Source organism: Pleurodeles waltl, chromosome 1_1, assembly GCF_031143425.1.
Source record: "Pleurodeles waltl isolate 20211129_DDA chromosome 1_1, aPleWal1.hap1.20221129, whole genome shotgun sequence".
In the NCBI taxonomy this organism is placed as follows: domain Eukaryota; kingdom Metazoa; phylum Chordata; class Amphibia; order Caudata; family Salamandridae; genus Pleurodeles; species Pleurodeles waltl.
This window is the reverse complement of record NC_090436.1, coordinates 245,563,233-245,585,373: the sequence shown is the minus strand read 5'-3', so window position 1 is coordinate 245,585,373 and position 22,141 is coordinate 245,563,233. Positions and strand designations below refer to the sequence as shown.

General features: G+C 43.0%; 1 protein-coding gene across 1 annotated transcript in view; it reads left to right on the top strand.

Moving 5' to 3' along the window:
* OXCT1 (3-oxoacid CoA-transferase 1) overlaps positions 1-22,141 on the top strand; it is a 448,860-nt gene that overhangs the window by 192,899 nt on the left and 233,820 nt on the right. Inside the window, exon 12 of the mRNA XM_069221450.1 lies at positions 11,090-11,162. Coding sequence (XP_069077551.1) covers positions 11,090-11,162 — 73 coding nt within the window. The remainder of the gene's footprint in view (positions 1-11,089; positions 11,163-22,141) is intronic.

The following is a 22,141-nucleotide window of genomic DNA, read 5'->3' as shown; positions in this document are numbered from 1 at the left end:
AAGATTACCAGTAAGTAATTGGTCCAATACCTGCTTGTCCTTTTGCCTTGTCCCAGTCCTTTTTACTCTATGATGTAGCAAGCACGCTAGTCTTCTGACATGCCACCAGCACTTAAAAGGCAAACTGACACCAGTTAGATTAACTGCCCTCTTAAACAGCCATAATCTCCAACTGAAAGTGAAGCACTGGACAACAAGGTGATAGACCTTGGACAGAGGACAAATCCACCATACAGAAGATCACAACTCAGAACTGGAAAACCAGGGGAACTAGAACTTAATTCCAAAAATCACTGAAACTACCTAGCAATTCCCTAAGAATTCATTTCTCAACCGGTAAAGAACAGATGAAAAATACTAACTAAACTAAAGAGTGCAACTGGAAAGAGCTCCCGCTGTCCTGACTATAGACTCTGTAAGGGTATAGAACACCCTAGCCCAAGCTAGCTCACTGCCCAACTAAACCTATAAAAGGGAACCAAACAAACATCCATACACAATCCTAATGGTAGGACCGCAGGAAACTGGAGACAAGCTAAAAAAAAAAAAATCACAGTAGGTGTTCAAACCAGACCAAAAATGTCAAGAGACAGAATCTGCACAATGAAAAGAGAAAGAGCACGTCCTGCCATGGAAACACTAGACCCAACAAGATCGAACTAATGAACATGCATAGATCCCGCAGGGAGATAACATTAATTAAGACATGATATAGGAAACAGAATTTCCATATGGCTTCCACTAAAGCCTTTTACCTCAGCAGGCGACTACAAAAAGCAAGCCAGAGTTACTACCAGTGCTCCTTCAGTACCAATTGGCCAAGGGCAGCGCTGCAAAGAGAAGTGGACCAATCCATCACTCGGAATTGAATCTGAGAGCAGCCTACCTAGTAGACTCCACTGCACAAACTTTAGCCTGTTGCACAAAATCAGCTAATCCCGCCCCCCCAAATATAACCCAACGGATGAAGCACATAGGCTGGTGCAACTAGAAACCAAACTGAGCCACCAGCCACTTGAGAGTTGTTACATACCTCAACAGACACAAACAACAAGACACTACCCCAAAATAGCTAATAAGCAGAAGTGGAGAGGTGTTTGTCCCTACATTGACCTCATTGGGACTTGCAAACCCTAGGGACATAAGCAGCAAATGGAAAGTGACAGGATAAATAAAGCCCACAAGAACTCCCAACAAAAAAGAGAACGTGAAAAAAGGCCTGAAAAGCACCATAGCCGAAACTGGCAACATAGACTGAAAAATGGGACATGCCAGGGTGTATAAAGATGCAAGTCCCATCAATAAACCAGAAATGATTTCAGAGGTTGACTGCATAGAGAAGCATGATTTTTTTAAAGTCAAGGTGGCTAGCATTATATATAAGCCTTTTGTTTACCACTTCTGTGCAGCACCTTCAAAAGACATATAGAACCATATGAAGTCACAATAACAATAGAACCATAACAGTACATATAACTAACTCCATGTCCACAGTACTCTTCCTCTTTTGTTCTGCTGACATCTTCGTTTTCCTTCTTTACTTGCTTCCAAAATTCTTCGCCTATAACAAACCATTCCATCGTCTTATATATCTAAAAAAAATAAAAATTATATTCATGTCCAAACTAATTTTCCATTTCTTGTACTTAAAAGAATAGTCTTAAAATCAATGTCTAAAAATCTTAATTTTATGACAGTTAGAATCCTCAAATCAGCAAAACTTATCATTCTCCCACAGGTGGGAGTGGAGGGATAATTTATGTCAAGACAGGAGGCTAGCATTATGCATGTTTAAAGCTTAAACTGCCAATACAGCCACATGCTCTATTGTTTAAAAATAACATTTTCTAAACATCTCATCACTAGACCAATCAGCTGCTTTCATGATTTTTTCTAATCTTTCTCCTTTTAAATAAACTTTGGAAGCCATTGCTCCTTTTATGGAATGTGCTATAATTTGATCTAAATTCACTCCGGTCTCATGCATCACATTTTTAACCAATCTAGCAATTGTAGCTGTAAATACAGCTGCATACGGTCTTACACATGAAATGAAAAATTGCTGTGTTCCTGCCGCTCCGAACTTGAACATTCTTGCCCCATATTCCTTTTCTACACCTTACCACACACAAACTTGGATGTTCATTAAATCTAGGGTAAAATATTCTTTGTCATTGTTTTTTTTTTTTTTTTTTTATCTCAAACAAAATCCATTGTGGTTGGTTAAAACGTATTGACACCTCTAGAGCTTTTACATCAGACACCCTTTAAAAGAAAGCATCCATAATAATCTAGCTACTTTCCATGTCAACTGTTTATTTGTTAAAAATGTATTTGATGGCCAACGTTCAAACAAGTTGAAAATCAATCTGACATCCCAAAGGAAACTATATTTTGTAGTTGGAGGCCTTTTTAATTTAATTCCTTTCATGACTCTGCTTATCGTTGCATTTTTTCCTATTGACAATCCATCCACTAAGCAATGTCCTGAAGCAATTGCTGATCTGTAACAATTAATTTTTCTGTTACTTAAACTTTTTTAAATGAGTCTGCTAAAAAATTAACCATCTCAACAATCTGCCTCCACGCGACCCAGATTGCTTTCCCTTCACCAACGTACCCATACATTCTATGCACTCTTAACTCATTTCAGGTGCCCATGATTCATATAGTAACTCTAAAACATCTCCAGATAACTCTCTGAAATGCTGGTTTCTCCTGAAATCTTCCAAACTGGAAGGTTGAGTCCCCTGACTCCACCAAAGGATGTTCTGTCTGTTCTGTCGTTCACATCTTTCAAGAGACTCTTGCATGCCTCTATCAAGAATGGATCCTCTGTTACCAGTTCCATCACTGATGGATACCATGCCTGAGTAGTCCAGAATGGAGTTACCAACACTAACTGACATCTGTCTCCTTATCTGCGTTACAACTCTCTGTATCGCAGACTATGGTCGAAAAGCATAACGCTGAAAATTCCTCCAGGCTATACTGAATGTGTCCACTGCTTTCACTCCTTGATCCAGATGCCAACTCACATAATCCTCCAGCTGATTCATCAAACAAGAAGCAAAAATATCTACCTCTACTAGACCTTAAGCCTTGTTACTCTCCTGAAGAACTTGAGGCATGGGTTTTCAAACGCTGTAATCTTATATATAACAGGAGTTCCAATCTGCTCTTGTATTCGCTTTCCCTGGCAAAGACTGTGCTCCTACTTCTATATTTTGTTCCATGCGAAATTCCCCAAATCCCCTTGCTATCTCTGAAAGTCTCTTCAACTTGCTGCCTCCCATCTTGTTCATGTAAGAGACAGTTGAAATATTGTCTATTCTTAAAAGAACCAAGCACCCTTTTAGTTGTTGCATCTGTTTCCAACACATAATCTGGGGTTGTACCAAAAATCGCTCTCCCATTCCAATCCTGAAGATTCTGCAGTCACTATTTCAACTCCTTCACTGCATCCTCTGAGACTTTTATCATGTCCCTATACCATAATCCTTTTGCTAAAGCCAAGTGTTTGACTTGTTGCAGTGCTCTGTAATTCAGTGGTCCTGGGGGAAAAAAGCCTGATTTGATGAGGAAAGCAAACCAACTGTCCTTGCCAGCTCAATCAATGTAAGCCTCTGTTTCTTCAGTACACCTTTAAACTTTCTTAAGAAGAGAAATCTTTCTTTCTGGCAGCTGCAATTGCGCTTTCACTCTGTCCACCGCAAAACATACAAATTCCATCTTCTGAGATGGCAAAAGAACTGACTTCTCCTGATTGATCACAAAACCCAGATCCTGAAGAATGTAGTCATCCTCACATGTCTCAAAAGTAAGGATTTGTCCTGATTCATGACCAAAATATCGTCTAGATAAATAATCAACCTTACTCCTCTTTCCCTCAGATAGCCTGCTACCGGTCTCAGAACCTTTGAAAAACACCAGGGTGCTGACGACCGGCCAAAGGGTAGACATGTGAACTGGAATAACCGTCCTTCCCAGTTGAACTGTAAATACCGCTGACTCTGTTTTGCCATAGGAGTCGTAAAATAAACGTTCTTCTGATCTATTTTTGCCAACCAATCTTGCCTTTGAAGAATGTCTCTCAGATTTTGAAAAACCTGTATACCACACATTTGTTTAAATTATTTAAATTGTTCACTGCTCTCCACACTTTGTTCTTGTTTTCCACTACAAATAACGTACTCACAAACACTTTCTCTTCTCAAACTTCCACAATAGCCCCTTTTTCCAACATACCGTAAATCTCTTTGCTGAAAACCTCCTTTTCTTGTTTTTGAAAGCAAATCTCCCTGGGTTCTGTAACCTGATGTGGAGCCTCATGGAAGTCTGTTAAATAACCCCTTAATGTCTCCAAAACCCAACTCTCTCTGTTGTTATTGTCTTTCAATTGTCTAAGAAATTCCATAACATCCCTGTAATTTTTCCTTAGAAAAAACAATTCCAGTCCTCATACTCACCTTGTCCTGAATGAGCTCCTGAATTTGCACCCTGCGATCTTCCTCGACCTGATCTGCCTCTACCACCTCTTGTGTTTTGTGGGTAGAAATTGTTAGAGGGGAATCCTCCTCTAGAATCCTCGACCTTGACCACTTGGGCCTCTAAAATATACAGCAGAAACATTGGCCACTTCTTCTGGCCCTACCATATAAATTCCTGTCACCAAATACCTTTCTCATTGATGAATGAGCTTTATCTAAAGCTGAGAAAGGCTTTTATCATTCCTTCTCCAAAAAAAAGACCTTTTGTCTCTTCTGATGTTTCTTTTTTCACCATTTCTCCTAATTTTCGACTTAGCCTCAAAAGGATTGCCCTTCGTCTTTCTGCTATGAGTCCTGCATTTGCATTTCCAAAAAACAAATCGCTCTTTGGCTCCAACCTCTTAATAAATTTATGTCCAGATCTGTCCCTTTAACATATGAATCTTCTACCATATCAAATATTCTTGCTAATGGCCACAACACATCTAGTAGTTTATCCTCACACTGCTTCAGTGATGTTTCCAAACCCTCCCCTGGATCACGCCTAACTTAAACAAGTAAATAATCAAATCCGGATACAGATTAGGTGTCGAGGAATCCTTATCTCCAATAACAGGGCGTGAGCACTCAGCTCTCATTGTATTCCTTTCTCCCCTCTGTAGAGGTCTCCTTATTTTTTGCTTAATATATTCTGCTACATGACGCATAGGCCAACATTCTGCACGATGCGGATGTTTAGCTTCAGATGGCTCAAATAAAACCTGACCCAAAGGATCCTTTACTTCTTGTTTCTGTTCCTTATTTGAGGATTCCAGTATTGCAAATTCATCCAATTCATTGCCATAACTCATATCAAATATGTATTCATGTATTTAATTTGAAAAGTCTTGTTCTATCAAATCAGGCTTACATCCCATTTCCTTTGCCGGGTTGTCCTGCCTTTCCATTGTGCCGCTTAAGACATCTGTTTTTATACCTTTTTGTAGTTCCTGGACGTTCTTTCAGCACATCCTCATTCTCAAAATGTTTTCTCTTTTTAAAACATTTGCCTCCTGGGCCTCTTTTCTCTGGCTTGTCATCCTCAGAAAGAGACCAATATTTATCTTCCTTCACAATTTACCTTTATTCTCATTTTCTTTAATAGTTTTTTTTATAGTAAACTGAACTGTGTCCCCAATTTCCTGATTAATTAATCTCCTTCTCACCTCCTCCTGAATTTCTTTACCTGAGATGCTACTCTCTTCTGTCATTTTTGTGTGTAATACTTAGTATATTATATTCCTATATTAATAATGTTAAAATATATTTAAGCAATGTACACCCAGCATAAATGTAGTCTATTCCTTTCCTCTCCTAAAAAAGAAATAGATTTTTTACATATATATATAAAATATAAAAAACATTCTATATCAACACATCTTTTACTACATTAAATTAAATATAGTACATTAAATTAAATGTCACATAAAGAATACTTAGGTGAACGAAAGCAGCAAACAAAAGAGTAAGAGTGCTGTGAACATGGAGTTATATGTACTGTTATGGTTCTATTGTTATTGTGACTTCATATGGGTCTTTAAATCTTTAAAGGTGCTGCTCAGATGTGGTAAATATGTCTTATGCATAATGCTAGTCTCTTGTCTTGACATAAAATTCATTAGGAGGAACTCCAGGCCATGAAGCAGCCCAGCAAACCAATCTACTAGATTTTCTTAACCAGTTAAAGGAGGAAAGTAGAAAATATGACTAAAAGAGAGGGATCCTGGTGTTCTACACATGGGATTAGCATGCAGCATAACAAGAGAATCCAAAACGATCACATGCATTCTTTCAAAGTGGAGCCTAATAGGGTGAGTGAGGAGAGAATTCAAATCCACGCAGTGTCAAAACTCCCCTTGGGAGAAAGAATGCAAGTCAAATCACCTTAATCATAGAAAGCACCTCTTCACTGAAGAGAAATGGAAAGCACTTAAGCAGCTAACTGAGAATAAATAGGGGAGGTGCCAAAGAGCTAACCAAAATGAAGCAAGAAGAACAGATGCTGAAGCAGAGGTCACTTCATCATCAGAAGAATATAAGTTCAGGAGAGTGGAGGAATAGGGAAGAAAAAACAAGACCTCAGAAGGTTGCAGTGAACAATATGATGAAATGCAGAGGTTCCCATATTGTAACCTCCAAAATCCATAAGACTTGCTTGAGCTGTGTTAAATGTAAAGACGTTTTTCATGACAATCAAACCATCCTACTGCTGCTGGAAAAACATGGCTTGAGTCACATCTGAGTTGCCACTAAAATAAAAAAAATGCATTATGATATATTGACCAGGAACCGCATTTTCAACTTTAAAAAGTGATGATATTCTGCTTAACCTAGAAAACTATGAAATGTGTTAAATAATAGATATATACATAGACACTGTATCACAAAGAAATAAAGCCATAAACAGTTGATCTAATGTCTGAAAGATCACGTTTTAACTATTATGTCACATATCAACCCTTCTTAATACAGGAGTGCCTCCAGCAAGAGATCGGAATGTAGTTGACATGGAACTTGAACCACACCTCCCTCTAATAAAACTCCCAGGGACTCTTCTAGTCATTTCAACCAGGGACAACGAGTAAGGGGTAAATGATAGTGGACTGCACTGAAACCTTTGGACTTAAAAAATAGAAATCAAAGTCATACAATCAGAAATTCAGAGAAAACTAGATATTACATTACTGAATGAAATTGACATGTATAAGCCTATGTAAACGAAATAAACTCTACCAAAGAATCTGCCCAGACAGACCAAAGACCTGCAGCTCCTAATCGTGTGCATCACAGGCGTAAAAACCTGCACCATCAGGAAAAAAGGAAAAAATCCTCCTATATACCACCAAAAAAGGTAGAACTGCTCCATAAATACATGGACGTCATTTAGGGGTCCCCAGGGGTCGGACCTGCGGCACTGCCTTTGCGACCCGTGGCCTCAGAAGTGGCAAAATCAGTGCCACGAACTGTGGCATCTCGTCATTATAGACTTACAAACGTTTAGGGCTCCACTTGTTTTCTGTATTTTTTTTTCATTACACTATTAATTAATAATGCTTCATTATACACAATTAGTGGATAATGCTTCACTATTCGCTATTAGTGTAATAGAAAATGGAGTACAATTAGCTGGAATATGCGTGAGTGAAATTGAAGGTGAAAGGGCGTGTGGCGTCACTTCTGATGCCACTGGTATTTCGGTGAATTGACGTTCGTGCGTAGATGGACATCAAAGCGCAAATACCATACCAAGGCAGTGAACAATACACAGGCTTCATAATGAAAATGTACTGTGCTGTCTTATTCTTAGAGACCAGACAGAGCCCATGCCACAATTGTATAGGTAATACGCAAGAGGCGATACGCCGGATGACATCTAAAAATCCCTCATTAATAAATTGAAATTCCAGCATATATAATGGCAGGTCAAAAGGCAACAAAAAGAAATCTGTAAGGGCAAGGGACACTGCAGGGATCTAAAAGTGATACCCAGCATCAAAAGTTCAAACAGCTGCCAAAATCCTGAATTGAAGGGCAAAGTATTACCAACAGCTAAACAATCTGATGATGCTTGACGAATTGGATGGCAAGATCTTCATTGGGATTAAAAGACACACGTAGCACCGTCCTTAAAAATAAAAAAATAAAAAAAATGCTGGCACGGAGTCTGGATAGGAATCGCTGTTGAATCCACAGAGCAGACTTACTGGCCCAACAGAAACGTAAGACACCGCAGTGGCCATTGCCAAAACCATTGAAACAGGTAGAGCATTTGAAACTTCATGGAGGTGCAGGAGAACATGCTCCTGCAGGAGGTACTAATAAAACAAATGACCACCCAGCTGGATCGAATGTGAAAGAGAGGGTATTGAAATACAAGACAAACAACTTAAGATAGACTCAAATCTAAGCATATGTTTTTACGAGCAACACTGGATATTTTAGAGGCTGCTTTTCCCTGATCTGCACCACCCTCACCTTTGAGTAAGAACTGAGTTGAGGAAGACTGACTAGTGAGTTATGACTGATGGAACAGGGGTATTTGAACCTCAGACTCTTGGTAAAATCAGCAAACTGAAGATCTTCACAACGACGACCGAGAGAATGGCATCTCGACCATGAATGTTAATTTTTCCAATTATTAGTCAATCTTCAATCAGCAATTTTGACAAAGGTTAGGAAGCTGGGGCGGCTGGTGTTCAAGGGCTAAGGTGCTGCATCCCTAGCCTTTTCTGGCCTCTCTAGTGAAGCATATATTTATTTGCATGATGAAAGTAAAACATTTTCTGCACAACATTTTCCGAGTGAAAGTTGTGCACTTTGAAAAGCCCCACTGCGCCTGTGTCAGTATGTGGCTGAAAGCTGCACAGTAGGGCTGACAGGGCTTGCCCATGCAAAGCCCTTACGTTTTCTGAGAACGCAGTGATGTCCCTGGCTTATCTCCTCCTCCACCAGAAGCCCTGATAGTAAACAGCCTGGAGCGTTTTTTGTTCAGCCGGGTCTCTCCGATATTATTATCCACCCTTTCCTATTTACTCAAATGGTGGGGTGTGATCAGAAGGGGCTACGTACCATAGGTCACATTTTATTAAAAGAATGTGGCATTGCGCAAATAAATTCCCCTTTTCCTGCATTGCAAGCAGTCTGTGGCAGAGAAATTGAATAAATACAATAAATAACTCCATTCAGGGCTCTCTGGGAGACAGGAGTGTGACCTGAAGACCTCAAGTCATAAATATGCCAAAGACAACCCTGCACACAAGTAAGTTGGAGCTCTATCTTTTTTTACAGACAATAAGAAAAGAATCTGTTCTCTCAGCTCTCCTCTCCTTCACTACCTCTGTAGGTGATTTCGTCTCTCAAAGGCAGTAATGGTTCCAGTAATTTATCATGGCTAGTTTTGCTCGTTTTATTTCTTCTGCAGACTAATGCCGTGATATGTCATATTAAACATGTAATCTGCAGCTCAAATAAACGTGCACCTTTCATCACTGAAACTGCTGGATACTGGATGGGTGAGGCAATGTGTGTTTGTTTGAATGTGTTTGCAGGGCTTGACAGTGGCTGAGAGAATTTGGGTGTCTGTGTATAAGAGTTGTGTGAATGGCAGTGGATGAGTAAATGGGTAGGTGACCAAAGGCAGTGGGTGACTAGGTGAATGCAAATACGTGGGTAGTGAGGCTCACTCACAAGGTGCAATTCCGTCTTGCATTTGTGCCCCACCACTGCTTTCAGTCACCAGCCGCCACTGTTAGGAAGTATACTAATATCGCCAAAATATTCACGTGCTCAAGTATTCTAAATATAAGTATTATGAAACACAAAATAGTAACAAACTATGTAAAGAACGCAAAGTATCCAATTAATGTATTCCGTAAAGAAACCCACACTATCTAAATTAAGACTAAGTCAGAAGGCAGTTTCTAAAGAGGAAGGGAAGAATGTGTCAGCCTTCTGTGACCCTCAGTAGAACGTCAGAGGAAATGAGTATTTGGCTGTCCTCTCAAAAAAAAAAAAAAAGAAAAGGTCTGCTTTCTTTGTAGTCAGAGTAGGGTCTGTACCTAATTACGCAGCTCTTATTAAAAGCAAATCGAAGTTTCGAGAACATCCATATCTCGCTCCCACAGTCCAAGACCAATCCTTGGCAACATCTGCAGAAAGGCGGTATACGTCCTAAATTCCCATTCTCACCCAATTAGGTACACATCTCCTTCTCCAGTTTTGCATCTTCCTAGCACACCGGGTCCAGGAGGCTCATTTAACCGTCATGCCTTCAGTTCTGCTGCTAGCTTTCAGGCCTCACTGTCATTCTATTACACAACAATAAACCTTTCTCTTGCTAACAAGGAACCCAATAACACTCCTGCAGAGGAACGGGAAACAGAAAATCAGGAACTTCAAAGTGTAAAATATTGAGCTCAAAGGCCTAGCGTCTAGCTGAGTTGCCTCCAAAAACAAAATGTGAGCACATTTAAGTATTATTAATCCCCAGCAAGGAAACGATTATTATTAAAGTGTAAGTACATTCAGTAAATGTGGTTACATGGATTGTCCTTCAGCTTAGTACAGTTACATATGATTTTCAACGGCCTAAGAAATGAAGACATACTGCAGTTCTTAGAGTGGAAAACGCAGATTAATGATGTTAAACGCATATTGGAAATATGATTTATACGTAAATGTATATAAATGATGCATAGAAGATGGAACCTAAAGTATGCTGCCCCACGGTGGATACCTATAGATCATGACTTTTATTTGAGATAATGATCATAAGTTGTATATGTCCTAATTGCTGTGTTTTAAAGTATAGATTAGTGTAGTTCAGTACCTCCTTTCGAATACTGGAGGGACCGTGTGTATCCAACCTTCATTAAAGATCTGCACTCTTAAGTCAGCCTAGCAATTGTGGATCGAAAATGTAATTTTGTGTTGGAAAATTAAATTCTGTAATGAAGAATAATGTTAGGCTTTGAAGCTATTTCAAAGTAAAACTCATTTGCAAAGTACAGACACAGACTGTGCATATTCCTAAATGTAATTAAGTACGCTGTTTATTTTAGGGAAAGAAACTGTCACCGTCCTTCCAGGAGCATCTTTTTTTTCCAGTGATGAGTCCTTTGCCATGATTAGAGGGTAGGTCTCAAGTGGCCCTTAATTTGTTATGCATCTTAAGATGTTGTATTGACCACTACTGTTACTAGACTGCACAGTTAAATACTACAGTGTGTTGTCTGAAAGTATTCTATCGAATGCTTAGATAGTCCTGTTTCAACCTATATTTGTTTAATTGAAGATCAGGGAATTTGTGCATGCTGTGAAAATTTGTGTTTGTTAGTTCCCAGCCCGACACTTACAATACTCTTCAAAGCACTCACAGTCTGAAATGTACCTGATTTCTTGAGGTCTGAAAGAGGTTAACATTGATTCAGATCAATTTCTGTGTTTGTGAAAAGTGGGATGTTTGTGAGGGCAGTGTGTCCAGTTGTGGTTCTTTTATGGCCAGTTTATATTGAATGTAGCCCTCATTACGAGTGGATAAGGGGGGGCGGGGTGCGATATTTTTAACACCAAATAAAATCTAATAAATAGAATCTATTCCCAAGTTTTCTCCAATATTGTGGAATAGCACATGTATTTGATGCTTACTTTACCAAAATCAGCATGTTCTGGTAATTGTGGGGAATTTTTCCTTGGTTCAATTCCGGTAGGATTGACCTACCGAATTTAATATGCAGATATAATAGCACCCTGCAATTATGTAACTGCATGTCTTTATAATTCATTCACTGTTTTGTATCATTGTTAATAAATAATTGTTTGTACACAGTAAAGTGCATGCGTACACATGTTTCCTCTGTGGCTGCTGCTATGGCCATGCCCCTGACATATTCTTGCTTTCTACTGTGGCTTGCTGATACCTCAGATGATTGATTCTTCAATCCTGTTTACATCTCATTTTTCAAGTTTGTTGACCATGCACTTGTAGACTTAAACTCCCAATAATAACAATGTAAACTCTGAAAACAATAGAATTGTTTTAGGGATGGTATCTCTAACCTATTTTACTATGACTAAGAAGGTCAGGTAAACTTCATTTACAGATGCTAAAGCTTCATAATGTGTTAGTCATAGTTATTCACAAACATTTCCTCATGGACCACAAAGTATGGTCTGTGGCATGCCTGAGTGCTGCAGTGATTCAGGGCAAGGGTCAGGGTGGGGTATGGTAGGGTTAGGAGTAAGCGAAACTTGTGCAACAACAAACCAAGCCTTCATGTGCCTTCTGTCTGCCTCATGAGCAAATAATTGAAGACAAAGCATTAACTTTTGATGTAAAATGTTAGAGGGAAAGTTGCAGATCTAGTGGTTAAACTGCTGCACAATTTGTAACCAAAAACCTGGAATCCACCCTGGTTTCCCTACTTGACCAAATTGTATGATCCTAAGCAATTGTTTTATTTCTCTTTGCCTCCTTTGTCTTCATTACTACATATGAGGGCACTTTGAAATACACGTGACCAGGATGTGTGCTATACAAAACCTTCTCTTGTGTTTGATTTAATGAACTATAATGTTGTTCTGATTAAAGTAACACCCTAGGCTACTCACAGGGTACACATGACAAAGGACCCGCCTCTTGCTATACTAATGGCATTGTCAGGATGAGGCAGAAATGTTTTCAAGTTAAATCATCACTTTCAATAAATGCCTTTCAAGTTAAATCATCAGTTTCAATAAATGCCTCTCAACGCAGTGATATAATATGATGTACTAATGTAAAATCTTTATGCTCCTTAATGAGATTCACTTTTTGAAGTTTGAAGAGTGTTTATCATGATTTTTATTTTACATGTTTAGTGCAAGATGTATTTAAAAATTATGGTGCTCATAAAGATAAGTTGTGCAGGACACCTTTTTTGCTTCTTTAATATTACGTTAGCTAAGGTGTAAATAAATGTTTGCCTGCTTAACAGCATTCTTGAAGTCCCTGCTCTGCCAAGGATACACCAGGCTAGTGCAGTGCTGGTGTTGCCCAGGGGCCGCAGTTAAAGATCAGGAGGGCCACATGTGGCCTTCGGGCTGTACTTTGAGTATCCCTGATGCACTATTTCAGTTTGTCACTGTGCTAAATCAACGGCGGTGAACATGCCCCTTGATATTAGAGCCTCAAAGGACCTTTAGAAAGAGTAGCCTTAATGTCAAGGACCACGTTTGGTAGTGTGTGACTGCCCTGTAGTCAGTAAAAATATGCTAATCTCTCACCCACTTAAAGTGGCATGTTTAATTATCGGATCTGCTCCTCCGTATGGTTGGATACTTGAGCACATAATATGCTTTCTCAGATCTAGCGTGGGCGTTACTTAGTATCTGTATTTAATGTCTTACCCATGTGGTCTGGCTAAACTAAAGTTTTGTGTGCCAAATAATGCACCTACTACTAAAATTAAAACGCTATCCCAAGATAAAAAATAAAATTGTGTAAGGGTTGCAAATAATTTTTTATGACCTCCCTCTCATCAGATTAACAGCAAGAGTTAACACCCTTTATGTTTGAATAGCTGACATGTTTCAGCCTGTCTAAAAAGATCATATGTATTCATCAGCACTTTTATCAAAATGAGCCCTTAATTCCATTTTCAACTATTAAGTATTGTAGTACGATTGATACACTTGTACCTGCTTGTTACAGGTAGTTTTCAGGATGCAGCTTGTGAACGTTCTAATGTTAACACATAGTCATTCATTCATTATTCCTTGGCACATTGCTGCTGTATTTTCATTCCCTTTTACCTCTAGCATCACAGGGATGCTTTTTGGCTAACTTGAAAGAAAACACATTGGATTAAAGCTAATTACACTAACCATCCTTTGAGTATAAACGTGCATAGTCCACTGGTTTATAGTGATAATGCATGTGGCTGTGTGAAGTTATGCAAGCTTACACCCGGGTGAACAGGATTGGATCTAGCACCTGCACTAATTCCAGGAGAAAACAGAGGTACAGCGTGGATGTGAAATAATGAGGAGTCTTTCCCTATTTAGGCCACGCTTACCTGTTGCAGTTGCTTGCGCCTCTATGGTCTGCTGGAAACACACAAGTTTTGCTAGAAGGTGGCTGAGAAGGGAGTATGTCTCTTTGGAGATGCCAGGATCACTTGTGCATTGATGTTCACTTCCTGTGGTCTTCATTCTCTTCTTCTGGCTTGGTGAACAGCGCAAGGATGACAGAAAAAGCCAGAATGGAATCCCATTGGGATACAGACACCATGGAATTGGTTATGACAGATGTGTGTCTAACAAACATCTGATAGAGACATCTAGTTGCAGATTCCTTACCTTAGAATTTCCCCAGGCGTCAGACTGGTTCCAGGGTTTTTTCTCTAGTAGTACACCTGTGCGCTGTTAGGTGGCGTCTGTCTGCTCTGCGTCTGTCGACTGCACTAAATATGACATTGCAGGTCCTATATAGGTGCCATTCTGGCTTCCTGATGTCAGTATTTTTTCTTTTCTCGACCGCCAGCACTGATCCGAAGAAAGATCTACACCTCAGTTGTTTTTTGACTAGTCTATTTTCGACTTTTGTCAAAACTTTGAGTATTTCTACTCCTGGTGTGTCCAGCGATGTCTTCTCCGGTTTCAAGACCTGCGGATCCGATCATCAGATGATGTCCCTGACGGATCCGCACCTTTTGTGCCTTTGGTCATTTTTGGGTGGTCCCGTTCCGCTGGCATGCCTTTGGGCCTTGCAGAGTTGGAAGGGGCCTCTTTTGGTTCCGCACAAGCGGCTTTGGCCTTAGCTCCCAGGGGCACCCATGGATCCCTTGCTGGAACTGGACAGGCACCGGTCGTACCATCTCGACCTTCCCCTGTGTTGGACCGGAGGTCGATGCGCCCAGTGCCGCCAATGCCCCTGGGCGGCGCTACCTCTATCTTCATTGCGAAACCTGACAGAGAGCCATATGGGCATTATACAATGCCGAATCCGGCGCAGACAGTGGTCTTGCCCTCTGTCTGATCCTGAGCCTTATTACAATGGGCTAGCTCATGGTGAGGAAGGAGAGGGGTCACTGGACCCTTTAGGATTCCAGCTCGAAGACACCGTGGACTGGCGTATGGACCTGGGTGAAGCCATTGGACTAGATACCTCACCAGATACTGGCATGCTCTCTCCCCCTTCCGTGGCAATTGCGTCTGTGGTGGTGCAGAGAGCAGCTGAGGTCATGGGCCTTGAGCTGCCTTCCTGACAGGTGTTTCAGCCTGGGGCTTTGTCCTCTGAACACCTGCTTTCCTTTAATGAAGCCCTTATGGATGTCGTACTGGGTACCTGGTCCAAACCTAACACAGGGGCTCCTGTGAACAGGACAATTGCCCGCTCCCATCGCCTGGCACCGAATGACCCAGGTTTCCTGACAACACCCCGCCCCTGAGAGCTTGGATATCAAAGCATCCACCTCCCAGAGCATGATTACCTTCTGCACCCCTGGATGGTGAATCCAAGAGACTGAACACAGTTGGGAAGATGATGTTTTCTTCAGCCAACCTGGAATTGTGGTCCGTGAACACTGCATGCCTTTTGGGCTGTTAATACCACATGCTGTGCTGCCACAGGTCCCAAACGAGGCCCGGGCTGTACTTTCCCAAGCAGTTGCTGATGGGAGAGACGCAGCAAAATTCATGATCGGATGTGGACTGGACACGACACTCACTGGGCAGAACGGGTGCATCAACAGTGGCCCTTAGGTGCCATCCCTGGTTGAGGATGTCTGGCTTTTCGGGGGATGTCCAAGCCAATCTTATGGACATGCCCCTTGATAGCACTCATCTCTTAGGAGAGAAAGCAGACTCTGCGCTTGAGCAGGTCCTTGGGCCTAGCGGTGTCTCCTCGTCCCCCTCTGCTTTTCACCTCTCTCAGCTACGGAAGGGGTGCCCAGCCACATCTTTTCCCATCCAGCCACCGTGCTGCGCATGCTGCCCAGCTTCTGCTTGGCTTGGGGACATGGGATCCACCATCTTCATGGATCAAGGATCCATCTATCTAGCCAGTCCCACCCACCCCACTTCTGCAGCTGCCTCCAAACCATCTTCGTCTGATGATTCTCTACCAGGGACCAGTCCGAGTTAGGATTCACCATCACCTGCTCCGCTGGCAGTCCATGTCAGACAAGTGGCTTTTGCAGATAGTCCAAGGGGATGCTCCCTCCCCTTCGAGACTACACACTTTCCTTTGATGTGCTGATGGAGGATCACTTGGCAGTTCTCCGAGAGGAAGTTATTACTATCTTGGCCAAGAGAGCAATAGAGGGTCTCTGTGCCAGAAGTAGGTTGTGATTGTTATTCCCACTACTTTTTGGTGCCCAAAAAGGACAAGGGCCTGTGCCGTATACTAGACCTCGGTCCCTCAACCTCTTTCTCTAGAAGGAGAAGTTCGAAATGCTCACTCTGGTTCTGGTTCTGTCTGCCCTGCCCCCGGAGACTGGTTGGTAGTTTTGGAGTTGCAGGATGCGTACTACCATATCCCCATCCTGCCTGCTGATAGAAGTTACTTGTGGCTCACGATAGACCACACACACTTTTAATTTACCGTGCTTTCTTTTGTCCTTACCAGCTTCTCTTGGGTGTTCAGCAAGATGATGGTGTAGTCGTAGCTCATTTGCGCAGATCAAGAGTTTCCGTTTTCCCATATCTCGATGACTGACTGTTGAAGGCGGGCTCTCCCAGACTGTCGTCTCCCACCTCCAGACTATGGTGGACCTCCTGCATTCGCTGGGGTTCACTATAAACATGCCAACTCCCTTTCAGACACTCCCTTTTATTGGAACTGTCCTGGACACAGTACAGTTTTGAGCTTATTCTCCTGAGCTGCAAGTCCAGATTATTCGGGCTATGATGCCGATGTTTCAGTCTAGATCCTGGATTTTGCTGAGAATGACTTTGAGGCTGCTGGGCTTCATGGACCCCTGCATCCTGCTGGTAACTCATGCCAGGTAGTGTATGTGGGCTCTGCAGTGGGACCTGAAGTTCCAGTGAACGCAGCATCAAGGGAATCTCTCCCACATGGTCCAGATCTTGGAGGGAACTGCACAAGATCTGCTGTGGTGGCTAACGAACCGCGATTGGGTCAGGGGCAGATCCCTCTCCTTTCCCAACCACATCTGACACTGGTAGAGACTGAAATCAGAGGCATCCGTTCTCCAGCGGAGTCCGGACTCCACATCAGCCTGTTGGAGCTCCAGACGGTCAGACTAGCATTGGAAGCATTTCTTCCCTATCTCAAGGGGAAGGTAGTGCAGGTTTTCACTGGAAACGTCCCCACCATGTGGTACTGCAGCTAGTAGGGCATGGTGGGGTCGTGGACCCTTTGTCAGGAGGCTGGAACACCCAACATCTGGTTGACTCTCTGAACACCAGAGCTGACGAACTCAGCCGACAATGCTTGGCCGATCACGAATGACATCTCCATCTAGAGATGACGCAAGGTCTCTATCAGCAGTGGAGAGAGCCTTGGTTAGATCTGTTTGTCGCTGCAGCGAATGCGCAATGTGAGCAATATTGTGCATTGGAGGTCCCAAAGCAGCAATCGTTCATGATGCTTTTAGTCTTGGGTGCAACTTGGGTGTCCTGTATGCCTTTCCACCCATACCATTTCTGCCAGAGTTGTCAAGAAGATCAAGAACAACTAGGCCCAAGTAATCCACGTCACTCCAGACTGGAAACAAAGAATCTGGTATCCTGAGATACTGAGCATTGCCATCGATCCTCCAATCAGACTGCCCCTTTGTGAGATCTTCTGTCACATCAGCAGGGGAGGTTTCTGCACTCCAACCTGTCCAGTCTCTGTCTTCTTGCGTGGAGATTAAACAGTGGCAGTTGACAGCTTTCGACCTTCCGCCTGAAGTCTGTAATGTAATCTTGGAAGCAAACCATCCAGAGATGGGTCATGCTCTGCATTAAAATGTGCACTTACTGGCTACGAAGCAGCCCCCTGAGGGCTTGTGTGCTCATTCTACAAGAGCTAAAGCTGTGACCACTGCGTTGGCACCCAGTGTTCCAGATCACATCTGACCCCTTCCACTTTATTATGTGCTCAGTTTGAAACCATGTCTTTGTTTCATTATGTGAAAAGCCACAAGTGGCTGAAGTGTTATTTTTGATGTGGTATGTTTTTATTTTTGGCCCAGTGAATGGTAGCCTTTGTATGTTTTTGTTCTTTTTAACTGGTCATTAATTAAGTGATCCTTTATGAGCACCTGATGCTGCTTCTCATTCTGTCATTTGTATTCCCACCTTGCATGTCTTTGTGCCAGCCCATCTGAGGCAGTAAGAGCGTGGTATAAGGTAAACCACATAATCAAACTTAGAGTTAATTGGGTGCATGTTTAACTAAGGAGTTCTTAAACTTAGATCAATGTTTTGGTTAACTTTGTGTACTCAAACGTTCCATGTATGCCATGAATAAGTGTCCTCAGATGGATGGTGGGAGAGGCCGCTTAGAAGATTGTGTTACTCATCTGGGTCTTCTGAGACCTGGTGTGGACCAGGTGGCCTTTCAGATCTGTCCTTCTCTCTAGAAGAACAGTGGTTTGGTGTAGTTCAACTCACTGAAATGTATAAATAAAGTATGACCCAGTATCTACTAATTATCTTTTATATGAGTTTGGATACCCATGTATATGTCAAATACTTCTGATTCTCTGTTTAGGCACTCGGATAGATGTATTTGGAGTATTGTCTGGCTAGGAACGTTGTCTTCAGAGCTTTTGCTTGCTCATCGTATTTAGCCTGATCAATATAGTTGCCTCTTGGACCGAGATACTTGCTGAAGGGATCAAAAATGTTGACTAAGAAAACTGATTGAGGATTTTCTGTCGACTTGCTTGTCATGTACTTGGTGTGACGTGCCCCATTTGTTGTGATAATCTAGAGGTCATGGAATTCAGCACATGGTGCTTGTGTCTTCGTGGGTCCTTTCGTTATATTGACCTCCTGAATTGTATCACTGATTCCTTAACGCCTGTCCATAAGACTAGTGTTTGATGTATCAGTGTGTGGTAATATGTGTTTTTTATCATATTGTGTTGAAATGTGTTAATGTTTCTTTAAGTTATGCTTTGTCAGTATTCAGTGCACTCATAGGACAGTAATGTGACCATGGCATTTTGTGTTCTACTAGAACTGTGCAAGTGGAATGTTTATGGTTTAATGAGACTGTGATAGCAATTACCTCTGAGCAATCAAAGGTTGTGGCTGGAGTTTATTTTTATTGTTCACATTTCTTTATTGAATGTCAGGTATAATAGAAAAGAGAGTGATGCAGCACCCCTGAACTAAAAAAAAACGTCCATCCTACCACACCCTCCTACCACCTACCCCCTTCGGGTCCACAATGAAGCCGTCCCGTCCTGTATTTGAGCCACTCTGCTTCCTTAGTGTTCTCCCACCCAGTCAGCTCCTCCAGGTTTTATCCACTTATAGTAGCAATAGAAGTCGCAGATATTTTGGGCAGGTTGGCTCCTGGAACTCTCCGGAAAGAAGTGGGAGAAAGGGGTGCCATATTTCTCTGAATGATTGCCACTGTGACATAGGATGAGTGTGATATTTTCCATTCCCAGGATCCCCCATAGCCGATATAGCCAAAGCTGTGTGGGAATTGGTGCAGTTCCCTAATGGGTCAGTATTTTTTGTATGGCTGCTGCTAGAGCTAGGCCAATCTGGCGGCATCGCAGTGACTTAAGCGGGAACGTCCGGGGGATTGGTAGTACCAGTATGATGTAGGCCGGGAATCCCAGGAGTTGAGTGTTAATGTCGGTCGATATCATTTAGGATGCCTTCCCAATAGGATGCCAACCTTGGGAACTCCCACAAAAGGTTGGTCAGTGTGCCCAAGGCCCTAGATCCCTTCCAGCACTGGGACGTCCGGGACCAGTCCCTCTCATAAAGTTGAACTGGGGTGAGGTACCAGTAGGTGGTGTTCTTCACTGCTGTCTCTATGCTGTTTGTCGTGCCCTGTAGTAAATCGCGTCCCAGTCCTGGGGTGCCAGTGGTCTACCCAATCAGCCTCCCATCGGGCCTGGCCTGTAGCTCTACCTGTTGGGTTGCTTGCTGAAGTAAGTCATGTAGGTCAGAGATTATGTGCGGTCGGTCGTTTTAATCAGCAGCCATTTTCCGTATTGCATGAGGGGTCTACCTGCCTGTTCCCGATTCGTGGGCCCCTTCACCCAGTGGCGAATCTGCAGATAGTGCATCCCCTCACTATCTGGCAGTAAATGTGTGGTCTTTAGGGTTTCAAAGGGCAAGAGTCCCTCTACATCGAACAAATGTCCGATGACTGAGACGTCCAGGAGCGGAAGGCTCCTTGGTCTAAGCTTGGTGGGATGGGTGACAAGGGAGAGGGGTAGGAGGTCAGGCCTATGTACGCTGTTTGGTCCCAGACCTTCAGGGTTGCCCTGGTATGGGGGGAGGAATACAGTCCCCCATGCTCAATGGCGTAAGAGCAGAAAGGGGATCTTCCAAAGAGGGGTGCCGGCAACCGCCCAGTCCATAAACAGCCATCGCCTTTCCGACTCTGGCCTGAAGTTAGGACCAGTGAACGCAGTTGAACACTTTCTCTGCGTCCATACTTACTATAATTAGTTCCCTCCTCAAGTGCTGGGCTTTATCTAAGATGTGCATGATCCACTTGGTGTTGTCCCCGCACTCTCGATGTGGGTTAACAACCGCCTGATCAGGGTTCACTAGGCCAGACCAGAGCGGATTCAGACAGGAGGCCAGGATGACATTAGGAGTTTGAAGTCTACGTTAAGCAGAGAGATTGGTCTTTAGGACACGCATTTTGTGGGGTCCTTCCCCGCCTTAGAGATCACAATAGTCGCTTCTAACATGGAGGGTGGGATCTCACCTTGGCCCATGATGGAGTTAAAGAGGCATGTCCGTATCGGGGCTAGGCTCTTGCAGAATGTTTTATAAAACAGGCCTGGGAACTCGTCCACCCCCAGGGACTTTGAGGCCTCCAAACGGGCAATTGCAAAGATTACCTCCTTTATCTTGATTGGGACTTCCAGCTGGGCTGCCTTTTCAGCCGACAGTTTAGCTGTGTGTGCTCGGGTGAGACACTGATTGGGGGCATCCCCACCCATCTTTTAGGGGGAGTAAAGGGCCCGGTAGAAGTCACAAAATCTCAAGGCTATCTGTGTGTCATTCGCCACCTCCACCCCATCTGGTCGCTGGATCGCTGCTAGTGTCTGCCTCTGGGCTCTAAGCCTGTTGGCCAAACTGCGTCCGCACTTATTGCCTCCCACGTAAAAGGAGTGTCGCAGGTGCACAGCTACCTACTCCGATCTATCAGTATCAAGGCCGGCTAGCTGTGCTCTGGCTGCGGTAAGTTGTCTCCGTATTCGGGGGGGGGCTCTTGTTTTGTGGATTCTCTCTAACTCCGTCACCTGTTGTTGCAGTTGGGTCTGCTTCTCCCGTCGGATTGTATTAACTGCTGCTGATATCGCAATACATTCTCCTCTAATAAGTGCATTCAGTGTCTCCCAAGGTAGTGAGGTGGATGTGTCTGCAGTATCATTTATCTCTAGGAAGTGGTTCGTTATCTGTGTGACCACCTCCTTCCTCAGCAGGAGAGTGGTTCTCAGCCGGTAAGGGCAGTGTCTTTTGGGTTGTGGGAGATGTGTAAGACCAGGGATACTGATGCATGGTCCGACAGTGAACATGACTCAGTCTATCTACCTCAGCATCTACTCTATTTCCTTGGAGCCCAGGAAGAAATCAATGCGGGCATCAGTCTTGTGTGCATGCAACTAGAATGTATAGTCTCTGGTTGTAGGACGTCTCCCCCTCCATGGGTCTCCCAGGCCTATTTCCCTCAGTTTTTGCACCCCCTCCATTGACAGTGCTCCTGTCCCTTCATATCTAGAGGCCGATCTGTCCCAGTCGTTGTTGAGGCCAATATTGAAATCACCTCACACCAGCACCCGTCTGTCTTGTGTGACCATGGTCTCCGCCAGCACCTGGTGTATGAACCGCTCCTGTCCCTCATTTGGCGCGTATATGGATGCAATGACAACCTGAAAGTCCCCTATATGTATCCAGAAAGCCAGTAGGCGACCTCT